This window comes from Panthera uncia, unplaced genomic scaffold, assembly GCF_023721935.1.
Source record: "Panthera uncia isolate 11264 unplaced genomic scaffold, Puncia_PCG_1.0 HiC_scaffold_365, whole genome shotgun sequence".
Lineage (NCBI taxonomy): Eukaryota > Metazoa > Chordata > Mammalia > Carnivora > Felidae > Panthera > Panthera uncia.
In genome coordinates this window covers 13,694-40,825 of record NW_026059501.1, presented here as the reverse complement: position 1 = coordinate 40,825, position 27,132 = coordinate 13,694, and the positions used below count along the sequence as shown (strand labels likewise).

General features: G+C 35.0%; 1 protein-coding gene across 1 annotated transcript in view; it reads left to right on the top strand.

Moving 5' to 3' along the window:
* Positions 1 to 27,132, top strand: part of LOC125918007 (AP-1 complex-associated regulatory protein) — a 39,299-nt gene that overhangs the window by 7,363 nt on the left and 4,804 nt on the right. Inside the window, exons 2-7 of the mRNA XM_049624065.1 lie at positions 15,787 to 15,835; positions 17,626 to 17,652; positions 20,412 to 20,437; positions 23,078 to 23,174; positions 24,384 to 24,482; positions 26,757 to 26,815. Coding sequence (XP_049480022.1) covers positions 15,787 to 15,835; positions 17,626 to 17,652; positions 20,412 to 20,437; positions 23,078 to 23,174; positions 24,384 to 24,482; positions 26,757 to 26,815 — 357 coding nt within the window. The remainder of the gene's footprint in view (positions 1 to 15,786; positions 15,836 to 17,625; positions 17,653 to 20,411; positions 20,438 to 23,077; positions 23,175 to 24,383; positions 24,483 to 26,756; positions 26,816 to 27,132) is intronic.

The window sequence follows — 27,132 nt, the reverse complement described above, 5'->3', positions numbered from 1 at the left end:
ATCTCACATTTCTTAGTCCGTCCCCCAAACCAGATTTTTTTGTACCTCCTAGTTTTTCAACGCACCTATTTCTTTCACCACTGCCACCTTAGTCCAAGCTTTCATCATTTCTTGCCTAGATTTTCAGTACCATGTGGTAAAACAACACTCTTCCTAATTCATCATTTTCTGACACTTCTTTATTCCTTCATAGCACTTACCACTTCATGACTTTGTAAACTCTGTCTGTCTAGTATCCGTTCCCCTTTAACAGAGTATAAATTTCATGAACTCAGGGACTTTGATTTGTTTATTCCTATACATCCAGTATACAAACAGTGCTTGCCACATATTAGGCACCCAGTATATATTTGTTAACTGAGTGGGTAGACTGCCAGCAGGTCTACCCACATCTATTCCTGATCCTTTTCAGTAGCTCCTATATTTTGGAGTCAAAGTAACGATAAACGCAAATCTGTGAATAAACACCGCTTAAAATTCTTCAGTGGCTTATCATACTTTTAGGATAAACATTGAAATCTTTAATGTAGATTTCAAGGCTTTGCATTATTACTTCAAGGCTTTTGGGGGGAGGTGGTACTCATCTGTGTCGTACACTTCGTTGCATCCATTTCTTCCCTTTTTACTTAGGTAGCTCCTACTCAGTCATCTTTTAGACGCCAGCTCGAGGATTCTCCCCACAGAAGTCTTCCCAAACCACTTCCTACCCTCAGTGGATAAGTCTTCACACCATCATGGAATCATCATCCTTTTCTTCTGAGCACTTCTTCAGGTTTTTACTATACCTGAAATAGTGTGATTATTTGGTTAATACCTGTTTTCTGCTTTCAGTGTAAAGGAAGGAGTCCATGTCTGTTTTTGCTCACCATTGACAGTTTAGCTCCAAGTTCTATGCCTTGGATAGAAGGTATACAGGCATTAAATACCTGTTGACAGAATTAATGAGTATGTTTCTTAAATATATCTTGCTCTTTCATTCCCCCTTGCCTTTGGTAACTGCTACTCTCTGAAACGCTCTTTTTCACTACTTGGGGCCTGGCTGATCCCTCCTCCAGCTGATTTTTGATGCCCCTCATCTGAACATATCCCTCTCAAAGCATGGCAGTTGTTAATTTACCTGTGCATCTACCCTGTTAGACCCTAAGCCTCTTGGGTACATGGGTAAGTTTTTATTCACTTTTGTGTTTTAACTACAAAGCTATGTCTATCATTCAGTAACCCAGGGAGGTTCAATTATAATTAGAAAATTCAATATCATAGATACATAAGTAGCAACAGTTACTGAAGAAGAAGGTGGTCAGCAATTTCACATGCTGTATACAGATTGCAGAGGATGAATGAGAAAGAACCAAAAGACCAATAATGCTCCTTCTAGTTATTAGTTTCCTCAGGCCCCTCTTAAAGGGCAGTGACCCTCATATAATGCATCTTTTTTTACCACAATGCTATGAAGCTAGAAATCAACCACAAGAAAAAAATCTGGAAAGACCACAAATGCATACAGGTGAAATAACATGCTACTAAACAGTGAATGAGTGAAGCAAGAAATCAAAGAAATAAAAAGTTACCTGGAAACAAATGAAAATGAAAACACAACAGTCCAAAATCTCTGGGATGCACCAAAGCGGTTTATTTCATTTTATTTTATTTTTATTTTTATTTTTATTTATTTTTATTTTTAAGAGAAAGCTTGTGCAGGGGAGAGAGAGAATCCCAAGCAAGCTCCACACTCAATGTGGAACCAACGTGGGTCTTGATCCCACAATCCTGGGATCATGACCTGAGCCAAAATCCAGAGTTGGACGATCAATTCACTGAGCCACCCAGGCACCCCAACAAAAGTGGTTCTAAGAAGGAAGGTTATAGCAATAGAGGCTCACCTCAAGAAGCAAGAAAAATCTCAACCTTACACTTAAAGGAATTAGAAAAGAACAATACACAATACACAAAGCCAGCACAAGGAGAGAAATAAAGATTCGAGAGGAAATAAATGATATGGACACTAAACAAAACAATAGAACAGATCAGTGAAACCAGGAGCTGTTTGAAAAGAATCAACAAAATTGATAGACCTCTAGCAAGACTCATGAAGAAAAAAAGAGAAAGGACTCAAAATCACAAATGAGAGAGGATATAACACCTAACAAACACCACAGAAATACTATTGTAAGAGACTATTGTGAACAATTATATGCCAACAAATTGGACAATTAGAAGAAATAGATAAATTTCTAGAAACCTATAACCTATCAAAACTGAAGCAGGAAGAAATAGAAAATTTGAACAGACTGATTACCAGTAAAGAAATTAATCAGTGATTAAAAACAAAAAACCTCCCAACAAACAAAAGCCCAGGACAAGATGGCTTCACACAGGAATTCTACCTTTTTTTTTAATGTTTATTTTTGATAGAGAGAGAGGCAGAGAATCCCAAGCAGTTTTCACACTCTCAGTGCAGAGCCCAACTCAGGGCTGGATCTCACAAACCTGAACCAAAATCAAGAGTCAAATGCTTAACCCACTGAGCCACCCAGGCACCCCCTACCAAACATTTAAAGAAGAGTTAATCCCTGTTCTCCCAACTAGTTCACAATATAGAAGAGGAAGGAAAACTTCCAGATTCATTCTATGAGGACAGCATTAACCTGATAGTAAAACCAGATAAAGACACCACTAAAAAAAAGAGAACTACGGGCCAATTTCCTTGATGAACATAGACACAAAGCCCTTTAAAAAATGCTAGAAAACTGAATTCAACAATAAATTTTAAAAAATTATTCACCATGATTAAGTGGGATTTATTCATGGGTTACAAGGGTGGTTCAGCATTCACAAATCAATGTGATATAGCACATCAATAAGAGAAAGGATAAAAACTGTATGGTCTTTTCAATAGAAGCAGAAATGCATTTGACAAAGTACAACATATCATGATAAAAACCCTTATCAAAGTAGATTTAGAAGGAATATACCTCATAAAGGCCTTATATGAAAAACCCACAGCGAACATCATACTCAATGGGGAAAAACTGAGAGCTTTTCCCCCTAATACCGAGAACAAAACAAGGATGTCCGCTCTCACCATTTTTGTTCAACATAGTACTGGAAGTCCTAGCCACAGCAATCAGAAAACAAAAAGAAATAAAAGGCATCCAAATTAGTAAGGAAAAAGTAAAACTTTCACTATTTGCAGATGACATGACACTGTATATAGAAAACTCTAAAAGACTCCACCAAAAAAAAAAAAAATACTAGGACTAATAAATGAATTCAGTAAAGTGTTAGGATATGAAATCAATATACAGAAATTGATTGCATTTCTATATACTAATGAAGCAGTAGAAAGAGAAATTAAAGAAACAATCCCATTCACAATTGCACCAAAAATAATAAAATACCTAGGAATAAACTTAACCAAAGAGGTGAAAGACCTACACTCTGAAAACTACAAAACATTTATGAAAGAATTCAAGAAGACTTTAAAAAATGGAAAGACATTTCATGTTTATGGATTAGAAGAACAAATATTGTTAACAAATATTGTTGAAATGTCTATTGTTAAAATGTCAGAAGCAATGTGCACATTTAATGCAATTCCTATCAAAATACCAACAGCATTTTTCATAGAACTAGAACAAACCATCCTAAAATTTGTATGGAACCACAAAAGACCCCAAATAGCCAAAACAATCTTGAAAAAGAAAAGCAAAACTGTATCACAATTCCAGGCTTCAGGTTACAAAGCTGTAGTAATCAAAACAGTATGGTACTAACACAAAAATAGACACATAGATCACTGAAACAAAATAGAAAACCCAGATATGAACCCACAAGTATATGGTTAATTAATCTTCAACAAAGCAGGAAAGAATATCTGAAGGGAAAAAGACAATCTCTTCAACAAATGGTGTTGGAAAAACTGGACCACTTTCTTGCACCATACACAAAAGATAAATTCAAAATGGATTAAAGACCTAAATGTGAAACCTGAAGTCAAAAATCCTAGTAGAGATTACAGGCAGTAATTTCTCCGGCATCTGCCATTGCAACTTCTTTCTAGGTATGTCTCCGAAAGCAAGGAAAATAAAAACAAAAATAAACCATTGGGACTACATAAAAATAAAAGGCTTCTGCACAACAAAGGAAACAATCATCAAAACTAAATGGCAACCTACAAAATGGGAGAAGATATTTACAACTGATATATCCAAAAAAGGGCTATATCCAAAATATATGAGGAACTTATAAGACTCAACACCGAAAAATATAATCCAGTTAAAAATGGGCAGAAGACATGAACAGGCATTTTGCCAAAGAAAACATCCAGATGGCCAACAGACAACATGAAATGATACTCATCATCACTCATCATGAGGGAAATGCAAATCAAAACTACAATGAGATATCACCTCACACCTGTTAGAATGGCTAAAATCAACAACACAAGAAACAACAGGTGTTGGTGAGAATATAGAGAAAAGGAACACTTGTGCACTGCTGGTGGGAATGCAAACTGGTGCAGCCACTATGGAAAGCAGTTTGGAGGTTCCTCAAAAAGTTAAAAAATAGAACTGCCCTACAATCCAGTAATCACACTACTAGGTATCTACTCAAAAAATACAAAAACACTAATTCAAAGGGATACATGCATCCCTATTTTCATTTACAGTAGCCAAATCGTGGAAGCAACCCACTGTCCATTGATAGATGAATGGGTAAAGAAGATGTGGTGTATATACACAATGCAATATTATTCAACTATATGAAGGAATGAAATATTTCTATTTGCAAAAACATGTATGGAGTTAGAGAGTATAATGTGAAGTGCAACAAGTCAGTCAGAAAGACAAATAGGATTTCACTCATATGTGGAATTTAGGAAACAAATGAGCACAGGAAAAAAAAAGAAAAGATAAAGCAAGAAGCGTCTAGACTCCACTACAGAGAACGAGCTTGTGGTTACAAGAGGGGAGGTGGATGAGGGGGATGGGTGAAATAGGTGATGGGGATTCAGGAGTGTACTTGTCCTGATGAGCACTAGGTGATGTATGGAACTGTTGAATCATTATATGGTACACCCGAAACTAATATAACACTGTATGTTAACTATATTGGAATGAAAAAATTTTTAAGGCAATGACTCTTTTTAATCCATGTTTAGCAGAAAGAGTTGTCTTTCTCTTTGAGAAATACATTTTCTACACATTCATTTTTCCTAAATTTGCCTTCATTCAGGAGGGGCTTATTAAACAATAAGTGTTATTATTATTTATTATTATCATCTATGTCGATGCTATCCCAACCTGGAAAATCTACTGATGGATCATGCTTTGAGATTTGAATTATTAAACTTCCATTGAAATACTTGATAATAATTGAAAAATGATGTGTCTATCATCTTGATTGTAACAGCTTTTGTGGGGCATCTGATTTGTAACCTTTCCAGTCTTTTGTTCATTAAAAAAAAGTCTTGGGAAGCTTTTAATTTTTAATAGACTTTGTAACAATTTACCATGGTTCTTCATTATTTATAATGTCAAACAGAAGATCTAGGGAAAGACTTTCCTATTTTATTTTAACAGATGTTAGATATCAGGATATGAAGAAAAGGAACAGTACAAATGTAGGATTTATGAAAAATTTTTAGTTATCTTTTAGTTAAGTCACTTTGGTGAAAAGGGTATCTGCTATGCAAAATAACATGCAGAAGCATAAAAAACTGCATTTTCAGCCTATTCTTGATGAGACCGATTTTATCCTTAATAATAAATTATCTTGATATCTGCCTTGATAAAATTGATAAATATGCAAGAATATATATATGCAAGAATTTTCACTTGTGTAACATTACTTTTAAACTCTTCCAAAAATTTTTACTACACCTTCATTTAGAGTACGATAGCCTATTTTTTCTACTTCTTTAATATCATTTATATGTTTGAGTCCACTTTCACATCTTCAGCAGTAGTAGAATGGACATACAGAAACTTTACTTTGTTTAGAAACATAGGGACATAAGGCTTATGTATAAATGAATGTCCTTGGATGACTTTGGGGAGCTCTAGACTGTTAACAAAGGGAAAATAGACTTCTATTTTCTTTAACTCATTGTTTTTGGAGACTCTTTGTTTCAGCAGCTCAGCTTTCACCATAATACACTTGAATATATATGCTCTTGAATAGAATAGTGGAATTGTTGTCTACATTATTTCTAATCTCCCCTTTCCCTCCAGGGCATATGGCTGAATTCATGAAAGTTAAGTGCACACATGATATGACTTTAACCATTTTCTTTACAGCTCAGCTTTGTATTATGTGATACTGGTGTATTCCTATAGGTTTCTTTAAGCTTCTCACATCACTTAGTTTTTTATCCTTGTCACCTCTGGCATTTAAGTCTTAGGACTTGGATTGGCCACATTTATTTTTCTCCCCTTGTACACTTCATTCTTGTCTCCTGTTTCTTTGCTATTACAACCCCATTGGGATTCTCTGACTCTCCTCCCCATCATCTCATTTTCCAGTTTTATTTTCTAAATACCTCTTTAACCTATCCATTTCACTCACTGACTCCACTTTAGTACAATCTGTCATCATTTCTTACCTAGATCCAACTTTAATTGCAAACATTATTCATGCATGCACTTATTCTCTATGCATTTATCTCCACTCATTTCTCTAGTAATCACATGGTTCCTGGAACTTGCAGGAGCACCTTCTTATATGGGTCTAAGTTTACTCCTCCCACTTGAAAGAAAGAGTGATGTTTTTATTCCCCTGTTGTCACTCTGAATACAGTAAACATTGATTGATTAATTCTTTGCTTTAGGGTATTGATTCTTACCTGGAATATTTATTCAAAATATCCATTTTCGTACATGTGGCTCTGGTTCATTCATTCAGGCTCCTGTGTAGTGGTGTGTCATTGTATCAGTAGGCTATAATTAATTTATCCATTCTCCTGTTGGTGAGCATTTAGATTATTTTGAGGTTTATTTGGTATTACAAACCACTTCAGTTAACATTCTTACAAATGACTCTTTGTACATATGTATAAGAGATTCTTTAGGTACATATACCTAGGAATGGAAGGGTGATAGCTCATGCACATCTTCAGATTTATTACAGAATGTCAGACTTTTCAAAGTAATTTTACCAGGTTATACTTGTACCAACAGTAGATTTTCATTGTTCCACTTCCTAACATTTGGTATTGTCAGATATTTTTCCCAATGTATTAATGTGAAATGCTGTCTAATATTTATACTAAGACTTTATTGTATTCCTGTATTCCAGAAACAAACAGATAATGCATGTTTTAAAAATTACTTTCTGGAGCACCTGGATGACTCAGTTGGTTAAGTGTCTGACTCTTGGTTTCAGCTTAGGCCATGATCCCATGGTTCATGAGATCAAGCCTCATGTCAGGCTCTTTGCTGACAGTGCAGAGTCCGCTTGGGATTCTCTCTCTCCCTCTCTTTCTGCCCCTCCCCGACTCATCCTCTCCCTCTCTCTCTCTCTCTCTCTCTCTCTCTCTCTCTGTCTCAAAATAAACAAATATACATTTTTTAAAAATTACTTTCCATGTTAGCAATGAAAAGTATAAGAAATTAGAAATAAATCAATAATAGATGTGTAAGAACAAAACATTTAAAAACAAAAGTCTGAAATAAATGAAGGATAGTGCCATGTTTATGGATAGAAAGATATAAATTGAATGCAGTTCCACCAGTTGCACTGAACTTCACAAGCTGATTCCAATAATTTTTATGAAAGCACAAGAAACCAAATCTGGCCTACAAATTTTGAGGAAGCTGACTTGCCTTATGTTCTAATAATCAAAACCCTGCTATACTGGTATAAGGCTAGACAAATATCTAGATGAGTAGAACAGAATATAATATCCAGCTCTGTAAATCAAAGACAGAGCTCAGTAATCTCCACTTTTTTTTTTTAATTTTTTTAACGTTTATTTATTTTTTTGAGACAGAGAGAGACAGAGCATGAACAGGGGAGGGTCAGAGAGAGAGGGAGACACAGAATCTGAAACAGGCTCCAGGCTCTGAGCTGTCAGCACAGAGCCTGACGCGGGGCACGAACTCACGGACCATGAGGTCATGACCTGAGCCGATATCGGATGCTCAACCGACTGAGCTACCCAGGTGCCCCAATAATCTCCACTTTTTAACAAGGTGATTGTTACATGCCAAAGTAGAGAATGACAGATTTACTAAAACAGAGCTGTTAGCATTAAATATGTATTATTAGACATGTTTTTATGTATTGCGTCTAGATCATAGACACATACTTTTTTCTCTTTCTTATTTCAGCTATCAGAGGTGTACATCAGTTTCCTGTCAGTAATAATAACTTATTAATTGATTGTTGCCCTAGGGTGGGGAATGGATGCCTTCCTAGATTTACTGTTGCCATTTTTGCATGTTGGTTTCTCTGATAACCTCCAATGTTCACTACTTTGAGAATCTCTGGTCTTACGAGCTTGGGAGTTTTCTCTTAGAGTTTTGTTATCATTATCAATGAAATGAATTTGAGATTCAAAACTTTAGTCAAACGTTACAAATATGAAAGCAGAGAATATGGTTTTTAGCTGCCTGTTTTTATTTTTAAGCAGTTATGTTTGCATAATGAAAAATCTTAAATTATTCTGATTTACTTAAAAAAATTTTAGTGAAATTTAGGGAACTTTGTACATGACCCACTTATATACTAACAATAGGTCTATAAAAGTAGGATGGCTCTTCTTTATTTTTAGATTCTTAAGAAGTTAATGAAAGTGACCACATTTTCTTTTCATTTTAAATGTCGGATTTAAATGTCTTTTAATTTTAAATAACCCCTAATATTTAGTGAACTTTTTATGAATAATAAAACAAATGCTTTATGAATAATACAAACATTTGTTTCTTCTAAAAGTGTACTAAAAGCCTATATGGCAAAGCAGCATTACATATAAAATCAGCATACTTGTAGATTCTAAGCCATACACAGAGTATTGGAATATGCACATCAGTGTTTTCAACTGCAGGACTGTAATCAGTTTAACTTGGAAGGAAGAGGAATTGAGGAAGATCTAAAAGATATTTATCTATGTTTGATCATGAATATATGTTGAAAGAGCTTAGTTATTGGAGTTAGATCATTTTATTTTGTTGTTGTTGTTTGGTATTCAGTCTTCAAAATCCAGTGTCTATTTGAAATATTCAGACTGAGTTCTCACTTCAGACTAGCCACATGTTAAGTGCTTGATAGCCACACGTAGGCTAGTGGCTATCGTGTTGAACAGTGCCTGTCTCTAGGATTACAGTACTTCATAGGATTATTGTGGAAAGGAAATGTATATAAAAATACATATAAAAACTAAGTTCATAAAAAAACAACAACAGAGTCCATACATGCATAATAATACCTGGCCCATTATAGACAATAAATGTCTCTCTTTGCTCTCCATTACGGTAATAGCTTGTTATACTCTGTTTTTTTGTAACATTATGCATACTAGGAATTTTCAAGTCAATATTTTTTTTTTCAAAATGAAGAAAGCAAAAAGTTATTTCTTTAAGCCAAGTGATAGTAATCAAGAGCCAGGCCTTTGTGGGACGTTTGGGTGGCTCAGTGGTTAAGCATCCAACTCTTGATTTTGGTTCAGGTCATGATATCATAGTTCATGAGTTCAAGCCTCACATCAGGCTCTGCACCATCAGTGTGGAGCCTGCTTGGGATTCTGTCTCCTCTCTGTGCCCCTCCCCCACTTGCTCTCTGTATCTTTCTCAAAAATAAATAAAAATAAATTTAAAAAAAAAGAGCCAGGCCTTTGCAATAGACATTGCTACTTTCAATCATTTTGTTTCTTATTTTTCTTTCTAAGATTTAACTTTCATCTAAGGTTGTTGGAAATGTAGTTTAATTGGTTGGTATCAAATTTCTGGTTTTAGACTCATCCTATTTCTTTGTATCTCATTTTCCACTGTTCTTTTTTAATGGTGCCTCTTATATACAACTAGAACTTCATTCTTGAAGAAAATATTCTCAACTAGGACCTATGTACTGTAATGAAATATTCCTGCACAGGACTTGGGAGACCTGAAGGTGACAAGTCCTGTGATTTTTCTGTGGCTAGTTTTGTTTTTCCATTAGCACATAGTAATTTTTTTTTTAAGTTTATTTTGAGCGAGAGAGACGTGGGAGGGGCAGAGAGGAGAGAGAGAGGGAGAGAGAGAATTCCAAGCAGGCTCCGCACCATCAGTGCAGAGCCCAAAGTGGGGCTCCAACTCACTGTGAGATCACGACCTGAGCTAAAACCAACAGCCAGACACTTAGCTGACTGAGCCATCCAGCAGCCCCTAACACCTAGTAATTTTGTTTGAACAGTCACATCAGTGATTTCCCTTTGTCCCAGGCTCTTGCCCTCAGCTTTATTGGGTCAAATATAAAAAAATGGAAGGCGTATTTGGTAATTAAAAATGTAAAATATAACTGTCCAGAAAATGTATAGTACTTGTAGCTTCAGTTAAGCACATTCTTTCACTATGAGTAAATAATAGGGTGGAGGTTCTTAGCATAAATTCAGAAAAAGTTATACAATTCAAATAACCCATCACCATGGAGCACTACCTACCACTGGGTCCAGATAGCTCAGTTCCTTGAACCAGGGACTGTTCTGCAGATGGGCTTTGGATGAACTCTGCCAACATTTACTTCCCTGTTTTCTGCCCTTCCATTTCCTCCACTTTAACACATTCTTCTTTTAGATATTAACTACTTCTCTTTCCTTTACCCAGGAGATTCTTTTTCTTTAAGGTAATTTAGCTTGTCAAGGTAACAGATACATTGTGTATTGCTTTTATAGTTTTAATTTTTGTTTTCTGTATTTCCAACTTTTTGAGAAATAGCTCATTCTTCCTTTTTCCCCAGGAATAAGCTATACTTCTATTTCTCCACAGTGATTGGTAGTAAACTCCTTAAACACAATAGGCTTGTGTATGTATTAGTAATAGCATGAAGCATATATAGGGGAGGAAAAATCACTGGCATTGTATCTTTGTTCACAGCAAACCTTCCTTAGGATAGGAAAAGAAAACAAAGATTAATTTCCTGGGTTTGAAGCCAGGAAGAAAAGAATGGTGTTCTTAGTGATCTGGAATTGAGAAGTAGGCCCAGGGTTAATTATAGAAAAGGTATAAGGGGTTTGGGGACTGGTATTTATCTTAATGTGCTAGACTTGGAATTTGAATAGAGAATTCTCATCCAGACTCTTAACTATGTATGGATGTTAAGCGTAAGGCATCTAAAAACACCCGTCACCCCTTTTCTAGGTTGGTTTGAAACTTTATAATGAATTAGTCTGACAATACCTGAACCTACAGATCATCTTAGCATCAGTAAAAGTGAGGCAGACAAAAATAAAGTTCCTCATAATTTAGTTCAACAGCAAGTGCCATATTTGAAGAGTTCTTGCCTTAAAAAATTGCACTGAATTTAAATCAAATTATCAGTACACAGGAAATACAGAGGATAGAGGAAGCAAGCAGCACCAAGAGAAGAACAATCAGCCAAACCTAGAAATTGAGAAATTCTACAGGACAAATGACACAATTTCTCCAATACATGAGTGGCATGGGAAGAGGTGATGGTACAGCAAGGAGGGCTGTTACAGACTAAAAGAGGACTACAGAGGAAGTAGGGGGGTTGCAAGTTGGGGTGCGCCTGGGTGACTCAATTGGTTAGTGTCCAACTCTTGATTTCTGCTCAGGTCATGATCTCACAGCTCATGAGCCTGAACCCGGGCCGGGCTCCCGCACTGACAATACACAGCCTGCTTGGGAAAATGGTAACTTTTTTAAGTAGGGTAATGGGTACAAGGAGGTGTATATGTTCTCCTCCCTACTTTTGTGCATATTTGAAAATTGTCATGATAAAAGCTAAAAAAAAAAAAAAAAGTGTGGGGGGGATGCCAAAGACAGAAATCTTTTTTTATAAATTCTTAACTATTGAGAATAAACTCCAGAACCCTTCCCATGGCCTACAAAGGCCTGTGGTCTGACCCTGGCTGTTTCTCAGACCTCATATATTTTTCTCCCCATTCCAGCCATTCATTCAGGTCCCCCACTTACGTAGAATATGCAAAGAACAATTTGCCTCAGAGCTTGTTTGTATTTGTCTTTCTTCTGCTTAGAATTCTTTTCCTCCAGTTATCTAGCTGGCTGGCTTTCTTGGGGGATCTTTGTTCCAATTTTGCTTTAACCGAAAGTCCTACCCTGACCACCCTACATAAAATAACCTCCCTCTCCTGGTCACTAGCTTTGCTTGCTCTGAAGTATTTACTTTTTCGTAGCATTTCCCACCATTTGCTTATTGTCATTCATTCCCAAGAATGTTAGCTGCAAGGTGGTAGGGTCTTTATCAGTTTTATTGACAGTTGTATTGCCAGCACTTTAGAACCATGCCAAGCACTTAGTTACATAATAAATATTTATGAAATAAAACAATAAACACTTGAGGTCACATTTAATAAAACAGGTATGATTTTCCTCTCTGCAATTGTTCTACTTACCTTTCACTTGTATTATCATCTTTTTTTTTTTTTAATGTTTATTTATTTAGTTTGGGAGAGAGACATAGAGCATGAGCAGGGGAGGGGCAGAGAGGGAGGGAGACACAGAATCTGAAGCAGGCTCCAGGCTCCGAGCTGTCAGCACAGAGCCCAACGCCGGGCTTGAACTCATGAACAGCAAGATCATGACCTGAGCTGAAGTCGGAGGCTTAACCGACTGAGCCACCCAGACCCTCTCACTTGTATTATCATCTTTACCTAGAAGTAGGTAGTAAAGGATTGTGAAGAACCTCACTCCTTATTCTAACACAACACTTCAAGGGGCGCCTGGGCGGCTCAGTCGGTTAAGCATCTGACTTTGGCTCGGGTCATGATCTCACGGTTTGTGGGTTCGAGCCCTGGGACAGGTTCTGTGCTGACAGCTCAGAGCCTGGAGCCTGCTTCAGATTCCATGTCTCCCTCTCTCTCTCTGTCCCTTCCCCGCTTGCACTCTGTCTCTCTCTCTCTCTCTCCAAAATGAATAAACATTAAAATATTTTAAATAAATAAATAAAATAACACTTCAAGGTAGAAAATCAGGGCACTTTATTACAGGAAACCCTGAAAAAGTTATATTCCAGATGTATTAGACTTTTAGGCATCCAATAATATGTAAAGATTTTAATTTAAATTTCTTTCATGTACCACGTAAGTAACAGAGAGCTCTCTCAAATCTGAGATGCTACTTTCAAGCAGTCGGCTTTCTAATTACTTTAAAATGTGTATGACAATATTTCTCAACTTCCTTTTGGATAAATCCCAGGATAAAACTCTTCTAATAAAAAATGTTGCCCCTGAGTTTGCCAAATTGAGTATTTAATCTATTAGTATAATCTTGGCATTTATGATAGTAGGAATCAATATATGCCTTTTGTGAATAAAAACATTTAAGTTTTCTTTTTAAAAACAGATTAGATTGAGACCTTTAATCTAAGTTTTCTTTTTAAAAACAGATTAGATTGAGACCTTTAATCTAATTTAAGTTTTCTTGTTAAAAACAGATTAGATTGAGACCTTTAATCTAATTTAAGTTTTCTTTTTAAAAACAGATTAGATTGAGACCTTCAATCTAATCTGTTTTTAAAAAGAAAACTTAAATGTTTTTTCACTTGTTTTGCTTTTCTTTATACCTTTCATCTTAATTGTTGTGTTTTATTTTGGTTTTAGGGTGTGTTTTTTTTTTTTTTTTTCTATTAACTTGCTCTTTTGCCATTCTATCATATAGACTTATGTTTATTTATTAGTCAGGACTTTGACTGTGGGGACAGAAATCCAGATCAAACTATCTTAGGCAAAAGGTAGAATTTCTTATAAGGATACTAGATTTATCAAGTACTAGCAAAACCATGGGCAGAGCAGGGATGCCCCTGATCCTTAGGGATGACTTCAACACTGTCAGAACATTCTTTTGATTGGTTTCATTCCTCTTTGAAGATTTTCAGAAGCATAACTCCTAGCATCTCCCTAGAGCTCTCAGGAAGATATTATATCTCTCTGCTCAGTTTCCATATGACCCTGAACCAATCACATGAGTCTGGGGTTTGACTGTGGTCTAGTTTGGTCAGAAAATCAGGGAGTTAGAGTCATGCAAAAGCACGATCATCCTCACTAAAGTTAAATGTGGACAGAAAGCACAGAAAAGTGAGACATTTACAACAGTCAGCACCTTGGGCTTCTCCTAAAGTTAGGGGTGTATCTGTATATAATTGGAATAAAACACAGTGTTCTGCTATCTAATACAAGCATAGTACAATTACTTCCCTTGGTTTGGACAGTATACCACTTAGCTTTAGGTTTTGCTTCAGCAATGAAGTCACATTGATAGTCTATAATGAGATACTTAGTATTATTGAACTTTACTTTATTATTCAGTTACACCATCGCAGTAAGCCTGGAAGGAGAAGTAGATTAATCAGAGATAGATTCTTCATTCAGGGAAGAGAGTGATGGTTGCAGGGAGAGAGCATACAGTACTTGAAGTACATATCCTAATACCAGAACACAGCACTATTCAAAGGCTCAACTCATTTCTGTTTTTGTTTGAGAAATGGGGAAAATAGAAGAATGGGGACACTACATGCTTAGAGAATTAAGGGTATTTTGTTTGTTCTGGGTATGTTCCATAAATTATTAGATATGTAAAATGACAATTCCAAGTCCTCTGTTTTTTATTAATTATCTCTTAATGGGCAATAAAACTGCTTTGCATCTGTTAGCAAATAAAGATTGTACTAAGGAAAATGGGACCTATGATTTCACTGTTTTTTATTCTTTATAATAATAAAAATTTTATGATAATATAGCATTCATTCCCTTTCACTAAACCTGTCTCCCTTTCACACATACATAAACACATAATACTCACAAAGCATTCTGACCTATCCTAACCCCAGGATTCTTCTCATCTTTTAAAGGATCCTTTCCGTCCAAGGATCCATTAAAAACCCTCAGTGTGACTTTTGGTCTCTGTGGGGGCATGAAGTCCACTCCTCCATTAATTTAAGCAGCTATAACACGAACCACATTAGAAGTGAAAGTCTTATAATCTCCTGGCACTTCCAGTTGTAAAGAAGTTTGGGTGCCTCTGCCCTATACCAACTTTCATACTATAATAGAGGACAGAAACATAGTTAATAGAGTGTGGACATGTTCTTGGAGCAGATATAACAAAGGAGTTTCTTGTTTGATAACCTGTAAATTTCACTAATAGGAGCAGAAGAGAATGATTAAAATTTATATGGGCATGGAAAGAATAAAAAGTGCCTAACTTTGTATAAACATGGATTCCATAATCCAGAGACAACCACTCTTAGCATATGGGCATATATCTTTCCAGATTTATGTTGTTTTGCATATGTTTTCGAAAATTGGAGACATACTCTTATACATTGTTTAACACATCAGTATTTTAACATACTTTCCTTGATACAATAACAATAATGAGATGAGTTTTAAAATTTAAGTGTATTCTATGTAGTAAATACAATAAATTAATTTGTTATTACAGGTTGAGTAAATATTGGTGTCGGTAGAAAAATGTTGGTTGAACACTTTTAAACTTATAACTAAGTTTGAAAATCTGGGAAATGTTTTTATAGAAATGTGTTTATGCCACTACATTGGCTCCGTTTTAGTATTAATTGTGATTTTGAAAGTTTTTCTGCTTTTCTTCCCAGATCCAAGTATTTTAGAACATGCTCAAGAGGTGAGCACTTAACTATAGAGGTAAGTAAGTCTTGAATCTGATTGGATAAAAGTCCCTTCAGGAAGGCAGAAGGGACATTTTTCTTTTCATTAAGGGCCCTAGATTTAGTATGGACTTGTTATATTTCAATATTATTGATGCCAATGAAAAGGAAAAGAATTGGTGTGGGGAGGGGAGGGGTGAATAGGGAGAAGTTTGCAGAAGATTATGGTCCTGTTCTTCTAATAGAACTGCTATTTCTACTAAGAAGTGGTGTTTTTGGTTTTTGTCTTTTTTTTTCACAGTGCACAATTCAAAGAGAGGGTACTCTTGTGCAGTTACAATGGCTCAGTAGACAGTGATTCTAGACATAGATGGTTGGCCTGCCCCAGTAAAGAAGTACAGCAGGATCAAAGCAGAAAGCTGACTTTAAGCAACTCTACAAGATGAATCACTGAGTTTCTTATTCTTTGTGTGTAAAATATAATAATAGAATCTATTCAGTCCCTGCTATGTCCCACCTACTCCACCATAGTTTATAAATGTCATCACACATAATTCTTAATGTAGTTCTGCTGAATGGGTGGCAGTCATCCCATTTTATGGATGAGAATGAGAGGCTTAGACAGGTGAAGAAGTTGGGCTTTGTTACAGCCCATAAATGGCAGAACCTAAATCCAGTCCAAAACTGCCTGGCTTCAAAGGTTGAACACTGTACTTCACTGCCTTCTATATTAAATAAGGAAGCAAGTAAACCAGAAATTAGTTTTTTAAAAAAATTACAAACCAAAAAACAAACAAAAAGTTCAAGATAATAATTTTAAACAATTTTAAGTGACTTCTTTAAAAAATTTTTTTTTTAAAAAAAAATGTTTTTTTGAACGCTTATTATTGAGAGACAAAGAGAAACAGAGCATGAGCATGGAAGGGGCAGAGAGAGGAGAAGACACAGAATCCAAAGCGGCCTCCAGGCTCTGAGCTGTTAGCACAGAGTGGGGCTCAAACTCAAAAACCGCGAGATCATGACCTAAGCCGAAGTCGGACACTTAACCGACTGAGCCATCCAGGTGCCCCAAGTCACTTCTTTAAACTCTTGTCATTCTAAACCTTTTAAATGCATTGTTTTCTTGATTTTAATCATGTTAATATTTAATAATAAATAATGTTAACAATAAAACTTTTTTCTTTTGGTGGTTATCAAATTATTTATATTTTAAATACAAATATTTTAGTAATACAATTTAGTAGTAATGACTTTCATTTAGTCATTGGATATAATACTGTTCATCACATCATCAACAAATTGTTTACTTTCCTGTCTGTAGAAAGACAGACACTATATTTGAGAGCAGTGACTACCATTTGGTAGATTTTCAGTAAACAGTTAATGAATAGATGAATAAATATAAACGTTATAAGATAAATTCTTATTTGGGTATCTTTTAAGGCCCTGTTTCTTGAGTAAATTCTCCTTCTTATAACATTAAATTTTTTTTGAATTCAAGTGGAAAATTCTGGTAGTAGGGTTTATTATGAAATAATTCAGGTGAAATAGTTTATAAGTTTTAAAAGTTTCTGATTTATGACGAAAATTGCTATAATTCTCCTTTTTCTTTTTCATATAAATCATAAATAATAGTATATACTTATCTTGGCTATCTTATAGGACTGTTGAATATATCAAATGAACTAGTGTATAAAGGGACACATGACTCAAATATCTTAAAAGTATAAAGGTATATTATTTTTGAAGTGAAAAAGTGACAATTTTTTATGAGGTATGTACCTTAGAAAAATATCCCCCCTAACACTTGCTTTCTTGTTCTTTCAGTTTGAGAATCTAGTAGAAAGTGATGAAGTAAGTATTTCCACAGTAGTGCAAAACCCATATTTGTTCTCATGAATCATTGCATTACTCCTAGGTTTTATTTAAAAAATTTTTATTTTATTGTCTTTCAGGATTATTATTTTTTTGGTTTTTATTTTTACTTCTTAGTCCCTAATTATGTCCTTTTACCAATTTATATTAGCATATCATTCAGAATTTTCTCATGTATAACATATATAATACTATATATATGGTATATTACATATAGTTTTATATGTTCATTTCATGTATTTTATATATATAAATATATATCATATTTTAAAGCATGCTATAGAACTCAAGGAACTTTAAAAAGGATATTTCTAACCTCTTGCCATTAGGTAGGTAAAATTCTTCAACAACCCAAGGTAGATCCATTCTTTAACCATAGTTTTTATAGATTTCTGAGGGTAGAATTTATACATGCCCATTCTATAATCACTTTCTGACTTTAGCCATTGTCTTTTTTATCAGTTATTTTCTTTTGTTGACTTTTTGCATTTCATCTCATCTAAAACTTAAATTTAAGATGCATTCGAAGTACAGAAGTGTGAAAATATGAAAAAAGTACAGTGTAGAATTAATGAACTGTGGTGTATACTTCTTATGCGCTGGTTATAGTTAGAAGAGCTTTAGATCGTGAGCTAAACTTCAGTTTCACTAAACTAATTATACGAGTTTGTGCAAGTTACTAAACCAACCTTGGGCAAACTTTATACAACTCTAAAATGAGTTCTACTATAAGGACACTGAGAGCTCTGACCTTTTATCACTTTTTGTTGCTAAGGAAAAAGGAAAATGTATCAAACTAAATTTAAATTATCCTTTAGCCCAACATTTCCCAGTGTGTATGGAATACTAGTTTCAGAATGTAAATTAACATGGTAAAGGTTCTGAGAAGAACTGTTAAGAGAACTGTTAAGAAAATTATTTAAACCTATTCAACTCAGCATTTCCCAAATTAATTTGGGTATGATTCCTTTTTTCAGATAATAATACATATTTATTATCCTCTGATAGAACACATTTGGGAAACTAGCATAGCCTTTGTTTCCCAGTAAAATTTCTCCCAAATACATTTATGTTTCATAGAACCTAGTTTCTTTCCCATTTTAAGTCATTTTAATTCTATGTTATTTTTTAAAATAAGTGTAAGCAAACACTTTACATAATATTTTTAAAGTTTCTAAACTCTAGAAGTGCTAAATGTAAGAGTCCTTTCAACCTTTATTGCATCATACTGCTTTTCAAAAGAATGTGGTTCCATGTGTTTTCCTAAGATGCTTTTTGTTTGGTTGAGTTTTTTGTTTGCTTTTGTTTTTCCTAACCGGTCTTTTCCCCTTCTGTGTCATGTTTTGTGTTTGGTTTAGTTGAACATCACCCTGTTTTGTGGTGCTGTTTCTTATCAGCACCTGTTTCTTGCTGTTATTTGGCCATATATGTTAACTATCACATGTGAATAGCTTAAGTGTGTAAGAAAGATGCATAAATTCAAATCAGTTTCGTAAGTAGTTCTGGTTTACTTTGGAGGAAAAAAAACTATAGGTAATTTCATAACCGTGTGAGGAAAAAAACAAAAACAATTCATTCTCATCATTTGTGGTAGTTATGTCCTATAAAGTTGCCGTAAATGCTGAATTATTGAATACCAACTGGAAATTACTCTTAGGAAAAATGGAGAGTTAGATTCCTGTAAGCTTCTAGCCACAACATTTTCATCACCCAATCAGTAAATTACCTTGTTTTAGATTTCTGTTTTACACCTTATTTTAATATATATTACTGATTCATTTACATTGAACTCATGGCCAACAGCATTGTAAGTCATGTCTGAACAGAAGCGTATCCAACACACACATTTTTTCCATAAGGCTTGCCACAGTCTTCATGTGACTAGGAATATTAGACAGCACTTCAGCACCATACAGTGAAATCACCAACAATACACAAACAGGCAAAAAACATGGCACTCAGTAGACTGTAAAGAGGACAGTAGGAGAACTGAAACAAGAAGGCAGAGCATCGCTATGTTCTACCTCAACTGGGAAGGTGCATATCGAGCAACTCGAAGTTTTTTGCTGCTCTGTGAAAGTCTGTTCATGATGACAAAAGTGCAGGGGTTATTAGTTTTTTTGTTAAAATACATTTTAGCCTTATAGGTAAATTTGCAAATATGGAATCTACAAAGTATGAAGATCAACTGTAAATGAAGAGGGCATAGAAAGTATATTGTCTAGTACCATCCTGACCCCAGAAGTTCATTTGGTATAGAATATATATTTGTTAGAAAAAGTTAAGTGGGGCGCCTGGGCGGCTCAGTCGGTTGGGCATCCGACTTCGGCTCAGGTCATGATCTCACGGTCCGTGAGTTCGAGCCCCGTGTCGGGCTTTGTGCTGACAGCTCAGAGCCTGGAGCCTGTTTCGGATTCTGTGTCTCCCTCTCTCTCTGACCCTCCCCCGTTCATGCTGTCTCTCCCTGTCTCAAAAATAAATAAACATTAAAAAAAAAAAAAAAAAGTTAAGAAATGTCCAATAATTAGTTAATATAAATTAAGCTAAATATTTAATTTTGCTTTTGAGAAATAGTAAAATTTTAAAGCTTTTTGTTTAAAACACTCTTAATAATAAAATTTGTTTACATGATAAAAATTGGTAAGCAGAAAATATTTTGATTAAATAAAAAATTTGTTGAATTGCCTCGCATAGAATTCACCTAGTGAAATTTCTTTAATTGTTTAATTTTTATACAGGGGGAAAGTCCAGGAAGCAGTCATAGGTAAGTAAAGCTTTTTTTTTTTTTTTTTTAATATAATGTCTGTGTGAACCATAAGAAGCTCCCTAAGAAGCGAGGCTCTGTCATTTGCTTGCTTTGAGGGATTGAACAGTTTACATTTTAGGACCTTAGTTTTCTCTTTCTGTAAGATTGAGACAAATAATAATGTCTCAAACTGTTGTTTTGAACATTAAGGAATTGAATGTACATGATTGCCTAGTGCTCTCCTATTGAACCTAAGTCATGTATATTGTAGTTTTTAATAAACTATTTAATATTAATAATTACATTTCCTTGAATTTTTAAAATGTGATCGCCCTTTTTCTTCCTCATGACATTCTAAAGTTTGTTTTACTAATGAGGTTAACTAGAACCTTGATACTTCAATTTGTTTAAACAGCCTCTTTAGATTCTTCCTGAGCTACTTGAAAAAGAACCATCTGTCTTTAACTCAAGAGTTCTTCATATCAAGAGAATATTTTCATATACTGTTTCATATTTTGAATGAATGTTCATCTTTTTTTAGTTTAGCAAATATTAGGCAACTATCATGTGGCACTATACCAGGCACTGGGATTAAAAAAATCAAACATGGTTCTCTCCATTAGAAGAAAGAATATCCTGGTCGAGGAGGTAGTTTGTGTAGATGACTAATTTCAACATAAGATGGGGAAAGAGATTAATTAGCAGTTATAAAACACACAGGGGAAATGCAGGAGAGACCCTTTGCCTAAAATGTGTGAGAAGAGGTGTGTTGTGGTAGACTTCTTTAAGATGACACTTAGGTCAATCCTGGGAGTGTTGGCTAGTGATAACTATCCAGAGGAGGAGAGCATTCCAGACAGAAGAAATTGCACAAACAAAGGGGTTGACAGGAAAGAGTTACAAGAGAATTTTGTGGAGGGATGGATATATTTGTATCTTCCTTTGTGTTGAAGTTATATGAGTGTATACAGTTGTCAAAACTCTTAAGTGAAATAACACCTGAAATTTGTATTTTATGTGAGACCTCAAAAAGAAAACTTAAAAAAAAAAAAAAAAAAAAAGCCCCAGGCAGAAGTTAGGGCTAGAGGAACAGAAGTAGGAGACATTACCTTATACTGATGGTTAAAACCGTGATCATTATCAAGATCACCAACCCGAGATTGGGACCAGGAGGAAGTGGGTTGGTTGGAGTGTGTGGAAAGAGAGCAACGGTCTGAGAACTGAATAGGCAAACACTAGAAGAGGATTCTGAAGACAACCAAGACTCAGTGGGCAAAAACAATTAAAAGAACATGGTGGACATAATCTGTCTTTATCTCATTTCCCTCGTGTGTATCATCTCTGTCTCTACCTGCTAATGTTGATGTGAGGATTGAAATTAATTAATATACATAAAGCACATTGAAGAGAACCTGATACAAATTAAGTGCTGGATGTGCTATCAGTGTACATTTAGTTTCATGAATTTTGGCTGAAATGGGAAGGAGAGGGAGCAGTAACTAGAAATAAATATAGGTAAAATGAAGATTTTTCCGTCTTCTTTTTTTTTCTTCCTTCCCTCTTCCCTTCACATGGAAGAAAGGTAAAGACAGATAAAAAGTAGGGTGAAGCTGAAAGAGAGGTGCTAATTAATAGGCAATGTCCCAGGGAATGCCCTGGATTGGGGGAGGGAGGGTGGCATCCATGTCAAATGAATCAAGAGTAGAAGTATAGCAGATGACCTTGAACAAGTTAAGGAATGCCAGCTCTTCAGAGGATTGAGGGAAGAATAGAGAGGATAGACTTAAGTAAGAGGTGAGGTGGCAAGAAGTTGAAGGAATTGCTGGTTGATATCCTCATATCTCAGAGTGGGGTGAAGTTAACTTCTGAGAGAAAAGAGTTTAAATGCGGAACTTAAGGAGTACTTGAAGATTTGAAGTATAGCTTAAGATGTGAGAGGTAGTTGATCATGTCTAAGAAAAGGGTTATTGCTAGGGACTGAGAACCAGATAGGTGTTAGATTTTCTTTAGCAGCTCTCAGGAGAAAGGGCTAATCATGGAAGTGATCCAAGGTCAGAAAGTAAGCTGGGTGAATATGGTATTATGATAGGAATGCAAGAAGGTGTGTATGTTGGTAAGAAAGTACTTCAAATTTGCCATGGTGTCCACATTGGTTGTATGTGAAGTATGGCCAGGTAATCAGCATAGGTTGACGAGGAGAAAAGGGAAGGATCAAGGGCCTATGGTGACCAGACTGACTGGCCAGGATAAATCGGGAGGGTATTGGGTATGAGAGTTAAGAGTCCTAGAATGAATGGTAAGAGGGCTATCAAAGCATAGCTTTATGCTTTATGGTGAATATTTTGGGATATGGTCAGATGGCTGAAGCAGAGCCAAAGTGAAGGTAAATGGAGTCCACATATCTTAAAAGTGGTTGTAGTGCTAAAAAATAATCTGATAATATATCATCCTATTCAACATATATACCAAATTATAGCAAGTGTTAGAATGTATGCCTTTTTACTCTTAACAATTGAAATTATAGCATTAAATTGCTTTAATACATTTTGGACAGTAAAATTTTAGTATTTCTCTAGTTTATGAGTTTTTTATTTGGACTTGAACTCGTCAGAAGTATTTTTTCTTTTCTTTCTTTTTCTCCCTCATTTTTCTCTGTAGACCTCTTACTGAGGAAGAAATTGTTAACCTAAGAGAGAGGCATTATGATTCTATTGCTGAAAAACAGAAAGATCTTGATATGAAAATTCAAAAAGAGGTAAATAGTCTTTTATGTTGCTTAAGTATGTGTTCTCATAAAGCTTCAGTTTATAGTATGGAGAAAGTTGTCATTAATATAGGGCATATGAACAGTCACTGAACCTATATTTAGATATTATACAGATGAAAATTATTTAAAAGTAAGAGAAGAACAAAAAGTAAAAGAATAATGTTCCAGTCTATTATAGTTTCTTTTACTTTGATTTAATTGATCAGAAATCATATGCTGCCAAAAATGAAGATAATACATTCTTCTAAAAAATAACATCTTAATTCACAAGTAGAGACTCTGGCAAGATACATGTATTTTTGTGTTTAAAACCAACTTTTAAAAACTACTCTGTTTCACAATAAGTATTTTTTAAGTCTTTTTGTTTGTCTTGGATTTATTTATTCTTAGTGAATAAAGTGAATTCTAAGTGAACCATAAACTATAATCCTAAATGTTATATTTATTTTAATGTGTTGATGGAAATGGCCTATAATTATAGTTTTGCTAATCAGTAAGTGGAATTAGTCATATTCTGTTATACATTTAAGAACAGTTTGTTTAGTACCAATTACTGATTTCAACAGCATTAATTTAAGCTATGCAAATAGATGTTAATATTAGGCTAAAGAAAAAAATCGTTGAAATTTGATTTTTAAATTTGGTTTGACATGCAATGAATTATCACTAAAGCAGTTTGGATGCTATTAGGAATAGCAAGAATTTAAATTTGAAACTAATTGCTGAATAGCTTGGTGGTAATAAAATTCAGGACACGTGCATCAATGAGACATGAACTTTGTGAAAGCTTACTTCACTTTGATAGATGGTGGTATGATTGGCCTTAGTTTAAAGACCTTGGACTCAGGAGAGCCAAAACCATTAAACTAGTCAGAGTGATAGGCATTGGAACAATTGTTGAGCATGAAGATCACTATATATTCTAAAGAAACAATTTTGTATTTCTGCAAATTAAATGCTACTACTTCATAATTCAGCTTCTAAAGAGTTCTATAATATCTTTGATATCATTTGAATTATTTTGTAAGAGGAGAAATTGAAATGAGAAATCACAAAAATTTCAATTCTGTTATGCTTTATAGAGGTCATTTATTTTTTTAATAATTTATTTTTAATTTTACAAACAAACATTTTATTTTTAGAGCAGTCAGACAGGTTCTGGTTTTTGTTAATCCTTATTGTTTTGTTCATGTACAGTTAGCCTTACAAGAAGAGAAGTTAAGACTAGAAGAAGAAGCTTTATACGCTGCACAGCGTGAAGCAGCCAGGGCAGCAAAGCAGCGAAAGCTCTTGGAGGTGAGGGGAAAAGACCCCAACATATGTCAGGGCTGCTCATCTCCTGATTTTCTCTGACAAATCTCAATTGAGACTTCTTCCACCCCCCAGAATCAAGGGCTTCTTGTTTAACAGCAAATGTATTTATGCATATATTCTTAGGAATTTTCATTTTTATTTTCTAGTTTATTTATTTTGAGAGAGAGAGCGCACAAGCAGGGGAGGGGCAGAGAGAGAGAGAGAGAGACAGAATCCCAAGCAGGCTCTGCGCTGTCAGCACAGAAGCCCCATGCAGGGCTTCATCCCACAAACCGTGAGGTCTTGACCTGAGCTGAAATCAACAGTCGGATGCTTAACCGACTGAGCCACCCAGGCACCCCCATTCGTAGGAATTTTAAAGGCAAATTAGTTCGTCTTTAACAACTAGGAATAGCATCAAATAATTTCTACAGCACTTTTTAGTTTGCTCTTGTGAGTATTTTTTAGACCAATCGTTGAACTGCTAGAATTTCTTCCACTTCTTTGAATCTGGTAAGCTAGACAGTTTGCCTCATCTTCAGATATTGTATATTTCTCATCTTTACTCTTGTGTCTTTGGGAGACTGGGAGTTTGAGTCTTGAGAAATCTTTGGCATATTATCAGAGAAGGCAACAGATTTATTATATCTCACCATGCTGTATGCTAATATGGCATTACTGTAATTGCCAGACCACTATTAATAACAGGCATTTACGGAGCCTGTTATGTCAGGAAGTGTTTTAATTAGTTTACATGTTTTACCTTGTTTAATACTGACAACAATCCTGGGAGATAGGTAGCATTTTCAGTCCTCATTTTATAGATGAGGAAACTAGGGGACAGAGATGTTAAGTAACTTGCTTGAGATCCTGCAGTTAATAAATGGTAGAGCCGCAGTTCAAAGCACAGCAGTGCTTGGTCAGTTATCCTACTTAGCATCTTCCTCCATATTTTGCCTGTGTGAACTCTGTGCTGTAATATTAACTGAAGTAGTACAAAGATCATGTCACATAAGAATTATTGTAACAGAGAAACTGAAAAATCATGTGTCATATTGCCATGAATTTATATGCGACCAGTGCCCTTTCTCTCTTTCTTTGTCTCTATCTCTTTCTCTTCCCGCTCCCCTCCCGTTTTTATTAAATTGTTTCAGCAGATTAATTAGATTATGTGGGAAAATGGGGTTTTTTGGTTTTGTTTTTGTTTTTCAATATATTCTAACTTGTGAAAAAGGTTAAAAATTAACTCACCTACTAGGAAATAAAAATATTTTTCTGGCTATACTTTAGATAACTCTTCTTACTATAATAAAATCTCTACTGCTCACCTTTTAAAGACAAAAGCATTCCATATGCAGCATCTATTTGGGTTCTCTGAGTTTTCCAGAAACACATAATAGTCTGTACAACATACACTGGCACACAAACATACACACATATATGCAAATCAATTCAATTTTCACAATAGCATTATGAGTGTGTTAGGGCAGTATTACAGCCATCTGTAATTTACAGATAAACAGAAAGTAGAGACCATGCCAGGGATACACAGCTAATTAAGCATCAGAACCCTAACTCTTTTTTTCCTCCAAAGTTTATCTATTTTTGAGAGAGAGAGAGAGAGAGAGAGAGAGAGAGAGAGAATCCCAAGCAGGCTCCGCACTGTCAGTGCAAAGTCCAATGCAGAGCTCGATCTCACAAACCCTGACATCATGACCTGAGCCAAAATCAGGAGTCAGACGGTTAACTGAGCCGCCCAAGCACCACTTTTTTTTTTTTTTTAAAGTTTATCAAAGCCCTAACTCTTGACAGGTTTTCTAAATCCTTTGTTTTTATTATTTCTGAGTCAGCTCAGCCAGGTCTTCTAGATCTTTTGTTTTATTGCTATTTATTTCAGCCAAAATAGAACTTCATCCACTGTTTTAACTATTTTTTTCTTACCCCTCATCCTTCCAGTTATTATAAGTTCTTGGGTATAATAAGAATGTTGAGTACACCAATATATACCTGTTTTAAAAGTTATTTTTAATAACACTGTAAATATTCTGAGCCCTCAAGGATTATACAAGGATAGAGATTCCATCCATAAATAAGAGGATATAGAAATGAACAGTGATACATTTTTTTAAAAAAAAAACTTCAATGGAATAACTTTTTAAGTTTGTTTTTTTTTTTTAGGAACTAGGAAAAAATTACCTTTTGGTGTTACATGAAAGATTTTTTTTTTAAATATAACTTTACAACAGAGTGATTTTGTATTGCATTATGTTTCCAAAGCAAGAAAGGCAGAGAGTTGTGCAGCGATACCATCCTTCCAACAATGGAGAATGTCAAAGGTAAACAGTGAAACATAATACTTCCCTTTGTAGTAGAAAATGTTATTTACAAAGAGAACACGGTTCAGCTCTGGATGTTTGTATACATACTATGTTTATGTGTTCCCTAAAAAATAGAGACACTACTTTGTAAAAAGACTGAGAGCATTTGTTTTCTTTACATTGGAAAGTGCTCATTTATTTAAATTAATTTCATTGTGTTTTTAAGAGTGGTCATATCTTCCATATAGAAAATAATGCAGTAACAGACCAAATGCCTTTGGATAAATTGCTTATGCCTTGCTAGTTTGTGTTTTCCTTAGCACCCCTCTTTTTCT